Source organism: Ipomoea nil, unplaced genomic scaffold (genome assembly GCF_001879475.1).
Source record: "Ipomoea nil cultivar Tokyo-kokei standard unplaced genomic scaffold, Asagao_1.1 scaffold0519, whole genome shotgun sequence".
Taxonomy (NCBI): Eukaryota; Viridiplantae; Streptophyta; class Magnoliopsida; order Solanales; family Convolvulaceae; genus Ipomoea; species Ipomoea nil.
Genome location: NW_017616947.1, coordinates 1,288,333 through 1,297,278, shown reverse-complemented (window position 1 = coordinate 1,297,278; position 8,946 = coordinate 1,288,333). Strand labels below are relative to the sequence as shown.

The following is an 8,946-nucleotide window of genomic DNA, read 5'->3' as shown; positions in this document are numbered from 1 at the left end:
AATTCACATATAAGTAGATATGACTACGATTCGGTATCGGTTTGAACTGCCAGTTCGGTCCGGTTCACGGTTCTTAGAAATGATAAATCGAAATGGGAACCTTTTAGGAAGGTTCCAGTTTTAGTTTGAACCGCTCATTCAAAATTTATTTATTTATTTATTTATTAAACTCTATTTATTATTTTTAAAATAATCTAAATTCAACAATTATTTTATTTTTTCCCGGTTCTAAATCGTAACCAAACCGTCCCTAGCTACTGTTTCGGTTCTGTTGCTACAATGTCCGGTTAGGTTAGAACCTACCATACATATAATCAATAATTTGTTGGAGAAGAAAAATAAATGAAATACTTATTTTAAGGATAAAAATGTTCATCTAACATAAAAGAAAAAAAAAAAAAACCACCACTTTTAACATAATTGAAGGACAAATATGAAATTGTAGATACATAAATAACTTAAGAGGAAAAAAAAATGCTATAAGCATATAACTCAAGGGAAAAAATGTTATTTTCCTTTCGTAAACTAAATATGTTGTGAGTACTATAACAATGTGTTAAATATTAGGTTTCTATTACATTGATTTTCATCATAGTATAGGTACGAAAAATAATTGAGGTTTTCATAGGCATATGAGAAAGAGAGAGTCAGCACTCTCGTCTCTCGTATTAATTGGTTTGTAGAAAATTGGGGAGAAAAATAAATGAGGTTTTAACAGGCAGATGAGAAAAGAGACAGAGTCAACTCACGCGCATTGAACTAGTCTTGATGACAAATTAGTGGTCCACATAATGCTAGGTACTATAACAAAAAATACATTATTTGTGTATTAAATATACATTATACAAAATAATATTTTTTTTAAAATACAATGTACATTTGTAATATATTAAAAGAACATTATTTGGATACTGAATATACATTATTTAATAATATGGTCCATGTCCACACAATAATGATTGAGTTTTTTTTTTTTGAGAGAGAATAATGATTGAGACTTGATTTGTCTAGGTTCAACTAACCATGGCTCCAATTTGAAGCAACCACTTCAGAGCTACCTAGATAGAGAAATAATTTACAGAGAAACGTGGTAACCAAAGGTAGATATATAAAAAAAAATGGGCTACTGTGATGAATGGTCTGGTGACCAGATTAAGTGCAACAATGAAAGTTTCCGTAAGCCAATGCCATGGATTGGCATGTACATAGCAGCAGCTTCTGCTATCTGCTCATTGGCAATGGCTGTTGATGCGGTCCGAGGTGTCCGTAGCAGAAAGTTGTGGTTTCCTTGTAAGTTTTTCACTCTTAATGCAGCGTCATTAACGTTGTTGGGCATTGCAGTCAAACTGGCAATGGATTTGAACAGTCCTATGCCTGGTTCATTCGACCAGTTGTCAAAGCTTAGCAGTGTCATTTTCATGGCTACATCCATGTCTAATTTCATGCCCTCTTTAGGGGTTATGGGCAGCAAAGGTGTTCTTATGAATATGACTGCTTTGGGTATCCTTGTTATCACCCTCCTCGTAAATGTTTCTATCCAACTAGGCACCGGTTTGATCTTTTATGATTGCTGATATATTGGGTGCTTGTTTAAACAACCTTTCTAAGGCGATCACAACAAAATGCTCCACTGTCAGCATTGACAAGAGGGGGGAAACTGTCCAAGATATGGCTCGTGTCGTAGGCGAAACCGAAGAGATTCTAAAGATGCTTCAAAAACATCAGCTTCCCAGTTTGGCTAGCTCCTAAGCATGCAGAGGATTGATATTGATGAATGGCGCCATTTACTGGTGGGCATGAATCCTTTGGTTTCTAGTAGCTTGTTAAGAGGTCACACAGCTTCTACTACTTCTGTGGAGCTGCAAGTATGTACAGATAATCAATTCTGACTATTATACAGGCAGAATGGTGCTTTGTCCACTAAGTAAACAATGGTTGTGCTAAATATTAATCTAAAATTGTTTATAAGTTTTGAATTCAAATTATTTTTGCAATTTGTTAAAAGTGGTAAGTTGTGAATATCAAAATTTAAACATATTGAGAAAAATATATATATTTATACATTTCCCTAATAATAATTGTTAGGAACATTGTAATTTTAGATTTTAATGATACCAAATAAGTTAGAAAAAATAGGTCCCCAAATTATCTTTAAATTTTCTTGACTTAGGTTTTCTCGTTCTATCATCCGAAAGTTACATTTTGGAAAGAACTATACCTACCCGGAAGGTAATTATACCGGTTAGAAGCTCAATCCAAAAAGTAATCTCAGGAAAGTCAATTGTTCGAATAGTCAAAGTCCGAAAGGTACAAGGTTCGAGATGGTTATAGTCGAAGAAGTTCAAGATTTGAAGATCTGGATGGTTCAAGGTCAAATAGTGAAAATACCAAACCTTACACCGGATAGTCATTGGGATCGGAAGATAAAATTAACCCAAAGGTTAGTTATACTAAGGGATGACCTTTAGTAATATGGTCAAATCCGAAAGGTTGCCTGAAAGGTTGGATGCATGCCAAGTTGATCCAAATAGTCATGCCGCAAAGTAAGCAAGTCACCATCCGGGTGAAATATCTACAATCAACACAATCACTGACAAATATATTGATCATTCTCGACGCTCAATTAACAAGAAAAATGTTACTAAGGTTTCTAAAATCACAGGTACACATCCCAAGACAGATTTTCCTCATATAGCCCTGACAAAAAAGGATTGAAAAGCCAAATTTTAAGGAGCAAAAAGTCATAGCAACGGCTCGAAAGTCTAACAAAGGCAACCTACTACACAACCACTAGTCATTGCCGCAAATTATGCCGTGCAACCGAATGCACCTAGCAAGGTGCATACGGTTGCAAAACGGCGCCGTTTTACTAAAAAAACGACACGGCGCGCACAAAATCAAAAAAAAAAAAAATTGGATGGCCGTTAGCGGCGTTATTCATATCATATTTGGTAGTTTTGCGATTTTTTGGTAGTTTGGCGTTTTGATTGCAGTATACGTAAAATCGCAATCGCAATAGTGATCGCAGTCGTTTTCCTGATTTATTGTATGGATCTCATGATGGATGATGCAGTAGACCAGAGAGACGAGGCATTAGATCAGAGAGATGAAGCAGGCGATGAATTGCATACGGTTCCAAGTTATTTTGCAGTTTGATTTTTATGGATTTGTGGTCGTTTGCGATTTTTGCAGTGTGATATATTGTGTAGGTGTTTATATTTAGTGTGATGTTTATTGTGTATGTGATGTTTATGTGATTCTAGTCTGAGATCATTCGTAACTCTTGGTGTTTATGTGTTTATGGTTTTCTAAATGAACGAAATATATATCCATAATCTTTGAACTATAAAACCAGAAGTTGTGAGCTATATATCCAGAATTATAGTAGTATATATCAAGGATTTTGTGAATGGATACTCTGTTCTGGATTGTATATCCATAATTATTGAACTTTTATGTCCAGAAACTGTGAGCTTTATATCCAGAATTCTATCACTATACATCCAGAATTATAATACTATACATCCACAAATTTCTAAACTGATACTCTGTTCTGGCTTTTAACACTATGCAGTCAGTGAAGATGTTGTTGTTGATTCACCAAGTTCAGATCCAATAGAGTTAGACATTGATGGTTTTTCTTCTAATCCAGGTCTATATGTAGTTTTATATGATCATAATTCACAGTGTTCAGCATTGTTATATGTTCATTCTTTTTCCATGGAAAATGTTATTCCTTTCGTAGAGCATGGCTGGATTTATTCGGCATTCCCCGCACCCCCTCTACATAGGAATTATATTTTCAATGGAACGTGTATTATTTAGTATACTTGATGTTATATATTGCATTTGCAGTTGATGAAGATTTGGTTGGTGTTGTTGTAAGTAACGGGGTTGAAGCGTATGAGTTGTATAACAATTATGCATATAGAGTTGGTTTTAGTGTGAGGAAGGGTAATCAACGGTGCAAGGTATATAGCAAAACAGTCCAAATGAAGATGTTTATGTGTTCTAAAGCTGGTTTTAAGGTTAAGGCAAATGCTGGTGTTAGGGCATATTCAAAAATTGACACAAGGTCAGGGTGTGGTGCATGTGTTCAGTTTGACGTCGGTGAGGATGGGTTGTGGACGGTTACAAAACATGTAAAAGTGCACAATCACGAGTTATGTGCTGTAGACAAGAGTCATCTTCTGCGTTCACATAGAAATGTGGGTGATAATCAACTGTTATATTTAAAAGATTTGAAGAAGAGTGGTGTTGCAATGGCAGATGGTATTAGGTTCTTGAAACATCAAGCAGGGGGGTCTCCATTAGTTGGCTTCACTAATCGAGATGCTTATAATTCAATTGCTTCTGATACATCAAAGCGTTTGGATGGAACCGATTCGAACTCATTAATTGAAATATTTAGGAACAGGCAGTCAACTGAGTCTGATTTTTTCTTTGATTTTGAAGTTGATTGTGATTCAAGACTATGCAGTTTTTTTTGGAGGGATGGTCGGATGAGACAAGACTATGAGTTATTTGGGGATTTATTAGTGCACGATACAACTTATCGCACTAATAAATATGATATGATTTGTGGCCCTTTTGTAGAGATGAACCACCATTGCATGAATGTAATGTTTGGATGTGGTTTTCTGATGAATGAGAGGATAGAATCATTTGTGTGGCTGTTTAGAGCATTTTTAAGGTCTATGAATGGGAAATGTCCACAGACTATCATGACAGATCAATGTGCATCCATGGCTGCTGCTATTTGTCAGGTGTTTCCAACATCACGTCACCGTCTTTGCATATGGCATATTGGCGAGAATTCGAAGAAGCATATCAAGGCGTTAAGGAATAACAAGGATTTCTTAGATATGTTTAACTGTGTGTTGAAATACACAGAGACTGAAGCTGAGTTTGAATTTTATTGGACAAGGTATGTCCACTACTTTTTTTTTTCCTTTTTCGATTCCAGTAATTGAATTATGGATGTTTAGTATTAGAATTATGGTCATATAGTATTAGAATTATGAATATATAGTATTAGAATTATGTGAACATGTTGTAGTATAGAATGGAACTTCTTGATTGTTCCTGAGTTACATGCATTTAATTTATGGATTTATAGTTTTGGAATTGTGAATATACAGTGTTAGAATTATGGACATATAGTATTAGTTGTCTGAACATGTATTAGTGAAGCAGTGAGCTTCCTGTTTGTCTCTAAATTATATGCATGCAATTTATGGATTTATAGTATTGGAATTGTGGATATATAATATTACAATTATGGATATATAGTATTAGTTGTCTGAACATGTAGTAGTGAAGCAGTGAGCTTTCTGTTTGTATTATATGCATTCAATTTGTGGTTTTATTATATTGGAACTGTGGATATATAGCATTAGAGTTCTGAACATATGTCTTATCATTTCAGGTTGGTGACTGACTACAAGTGCCACAAGAATAGTTGGATACAAAAGCTGTATGACTGTAGGGAGAAGTGGTGTCCAGCATTCAATAAGGACTATTTTTCAGGGGGCATTTTATCATCGCAAAGGAGTGAAACTACTAACCATTCGATTTCAAGAAGGCTGTCCAAGACTGCAGGTCTATGTGATTTTTATTCATCGTTTGTTAGTGTAACTTCTGAATGGAGGAGCAAAGAGAATGGTGAAGACTTTCGTTGTACTCAAGGGGTACCCAACATGATGATGGAGCACGTGAAACTTCTGTTACACGCTAGAGAGGTATATACGATTGAGATATATTTTTTGTTTGAGGAACAATTCATGAAAGGCAATGCCTGTCATCAAGAAATGGTGTTGAATGAAGGTTGTCAGTTCAAGTATCACGTATGGCGTCCAGATATAGATATTATAAGGCATGAAGTCAGTTTTAAGTTGTCAACCTTAGACATTTCGTGTAGTTGCAAGTTGATTTCGGAGTTAGGAATTTTATGCTGCCATTGTTTACGCATTCTTCATATACACTGTGTTTCAAGTATTCCTAACAAATATATCATGAAAAGGTGGACTAAAAAGGTTGCTGATGGTAGGGATGTGAATACTGGTTCAATGTTTTGTAGAGCTGGTGTCCCTCCTTCAATTTGGGTTGTGGAGATTTGCAGAAAGTTTCAAAGACTGATTTCATCTAGTCAAGATAACAGTGTAACTAGGCAGTTCTGTGATGAAGCAGTTGAGGAAGCAAAGAAAAAGGTTGAAGCTGAGATTGGCTATGTGCATATTGAAGAGTGCGGTGTTTCATCTTCAAGTGGTGTCATTCAAAATCCTTCAAACCGGAGATCAAAAGGTGAGCGTAACGTAAGGAGGAGTAGTGTTATTGAAAAGAAGTACAGTGCTGCAAGGGGGAGGAGGAGTGCTGCAAATAAAGTTGCTTCGAGTACAAAGGGTGCTGTTCAGTCGTTGGTTTTGGAAAGTCTATCTGAGATTGCCGGGGATGGGTACCTTGTACATCCAAGTTCTGGGAGTTCGGAGTTTTGTCAGTATAGTAATGATGTAGATGATAATGCAGTTGTAGATTGAGAGTGGGGTTAATACCAGTTGGTAGCTAGCTGTTTTGAGGATATCAATTTACAAGTTGTTTGATCTGTGTATTCAAAATTTTAGTACTTGTTGATTTGCAGGTTTGAAGCTATATATCCATAATATTAAAGCTACATATCCATAATATTAGAGCTATACATACATATTCTGAGAACTATATGACCACAAAATATTGGAATTGTGTGTCAAATTAGTAAAAGTGTTCATAATGTTATATCATTATATCCACAATATTAAAGCTATATATCAATATGTAAACTGGTGAACTTGATGTTTACACTTATGTAAAATGTAAGTTCACAGTTGAACGAATATTCATAACTTTATATCAATATGTCCACAATCTTAAACCTATATGTCCAAAATTCTGAGAACTATATGACCACAAAATATTGGAATTGTGTGTCAAATTAGTAAAAGTGTTCATAATGTTATATCATTATATCCACAATATTAAAGCTATATATCAATATGTAAACTGGTGAACTTGATGTTTACACTTATGTAAAATGTAAGTTCACAGTTGAACGAATATTCATAACTTTATATCAATATGTCCACAATCTTAAACCTATATGTCCAAAATTCTGAGAACTATATGACCACAAAATATTGGAATTGTGTGTCAAATTAGTAAAAGTGTTCATAATGTTATATCATTATATCCACAATATTAAAGCTATATATCAATATGTAAACTGGTGAACTTGATGTTTACACTTATGTAAAATGTAAGTTCACAGTTGAACGAATATTCATAACTTTATATCAATATGTCCACAATCTTAAACCTATATGTCCATAATTCTTGAAATATGAATATATGAATATTTGAACGGTATGTTTATACTTATGTAAGATGTTCATAATTTTATATCCATACATCCACAATCTTAAACCTACATGTCCATAATATGAGAACTATATATTCAGTGAATTTCATAGATCGAATTTCAAAAATTGTGATAGAGTTGTTACAAAACGACCAAAGAACAGAAAATATTAAAATATTCATCCACAAAAACATTCATTGATATTTCCAGTTTTACTTCTTCTTGTCTTCAATCTTTGCAGCTTTCATGACCTCGCCTTTGACGCTGTTCAGCTTTGACGTGATGATACAAGCAGCATACTTTGCCCTCAACTCAAAAATGAAGCTAGCCTGTAAAATAAGAAAAATAAATAACTAGTTCATTGTAATTTTTTCATCACTTTCTGATGTAGTTGGAATGTAATATATTTCTGTTACTCTTACATTCGTGCGCATATGTTTCTTGAACCCAGGATTCCAGTTCTCGAAAGCTCCACCCATGTAAGTCTCCATATGCCGCATTACATATATGCCACAGTCGGTGACATTCTCTGCATTTTTCCAGTGCATGGCAAGGAACTCTACTGGCATGCTGTTCAGTTTGTGAGTCAAGGTGGATTGTCCTGCTGCCAGGTACGCCTTGAATGCTTCAATCTGGTAAAAAATTAGCTCAATGTTCATAATGTTTTAAATTCAATATATAGGTGACAATAAGGAGATTTTTTTAATATAATATAAGCTACCAGTTTGTATGGACAGTCCCCATATTTATCAAGCTCTGAAACACCAGCAGGCAATTCCTTGTTGTCTATCACCTGAACCTTGGATTCCTTGACATTTATGCACACAACAAAGTAGTGTGCATGGCGATGCACTGGGAAAAATATCTAATTCCAAAACAAAAGGTTATTATTTGAAACAACTACATACCCAGGTACTGTTAACTGCATGGGTATACATTCATATTTGACAGAGTACTATATATACATAATTATAAAACTATATATCCACAATCTTAAAACTATATATCCACAAAATTCAGAAATTTATAAAGATCCTAATAAGCCGAGTATATTCCAAGCTTCAAGCATATAAATCCACAAATTAATAACTATACATCCAAAAACTACATTACCATATATCCAGAATTCTTAACAGTCTGTCCACAGAGTAATACATTCATATATTATCAGAGTACTACATATCCATAATCACATAACTATATATCCACAATTTTAAGACTATATATCCACAAATTCAGAACTTTATAAAGGATCTTATTAAACTTTGTATATTCCAAGCTTCATGCATATATATCAATAATAAAATCTTAAATTATTAAATTAAGTGTGTGTAATAGATCTTACAAGGTCTGCATCACTGATTTCCAGGTTTCCAAAACTTGATATTTCATAATTCAATCTATCATTGAAATTTTCCATCCTTTTCTCAGCTGGGAGACTTTTCATCCAATCATCAGATGGATCAAGCTGGAGCTGTTTTTGAATACACAGAAATGCAAAAAATGAGTATTCAAAAGGCTTAGAGTACTAGATTTTTAAAAATGCGCATCTGCAT

General features: G+C 34.3%; 2 protein-coding genes across 2 annotated transcripts; one reads left to right on the top strand and one right to left on the bottom strand.

The window, feature by feature from the left end:
• The first annotated feature begins 3,060 nt into the window (after nucleotides 1-3,060).
• On the top strand, nucleotides 3,061-6,536 carry LOC109174040 (protein FAR1-RELATED SEQUENCE 7-like). Its single transcript, XM_019323332.1, has 5 exons — nucleotides 3,061-3,139; nucleotides 3,575-3,652; nucleotides 3,856-4,927; nucleotides 5,429-6,209; nucleotides 6,342-6,536. Exons 1-5 carry the CDS (start codon nucleotides 3,061-3,063, stop codon nucleotides 6,534-6,536), a joined length of 2,205 nt encoding a protein of 734 aa, XP_019178877.1.
• A 1,066-nt stretch (nucleotides 6,537-7,602) lies between these two features.
• On the bottom strand, nucleotides 7,603-8,946 carry LOC109174038. The gene is made up of 5 exons (XM_019323331.1): nucleotides 8,920-8,946; nucleotides 8,736-8,864; nucleotides 8,112-8,255; nucleotides 7,813-8,022; nucleotides 7,603-7,719 (listed from the first exon to the last, which is right to left on the bottom strand). The coding sequence occupies exons 1-5, from the start codon at nucleotides 8,944-8,946 to the stop codon at nucleotides 7,603-7,605; spliced, it is 627 nt and encodes a 208-aa protein (XP_019178876.1).

Excerpts from the sequence above, each read along its gene's own strand:
- LOC109174038 (XM_019323331.1), bottom strand. The coding sequence starts at position 8,946 with ATGCAGATGCGCATTTTTAAAAATCTA. Across the intron at positions 8,865-8,919 it reads TGCGCATTTTTAAAAATCTA|CTCCAGCTTGATCCATCTGA; the intron begins GTACTCTAAGCC and ends ATTCAAAAACAG. Across the intron at positions 7,720-7,812 it reads AGAAACATATGCGCACGAAT|GCTAGCTTCATTTTTGAGTT; the intron begins GTAAGAGTAACA and ends CTTATTTTACAG.
- LOC109174040 (XM_019323332.1), top strand. The coding sequence starts at position 3,061 with ATGGATGATGCAGTAGACCAGAGAGACGAGGCATTAGATCAGAGAGAT. Across the intron at positions 3,653-3,855 it reads TGGTTTTTCTTCTAATCCAG|TTGATGAAGATTTGGTTGGT; the intron begins GTCTATATGTAG and ends TTGCATTTGCAG. Across the intron at positions 4,928-5,428 it reads TTTGAATTTTATTGGACAAG|GTTGGTGACTGACTACAAGT; the intron begins GTATGTCCACTA and ends TTATCATTTCAG.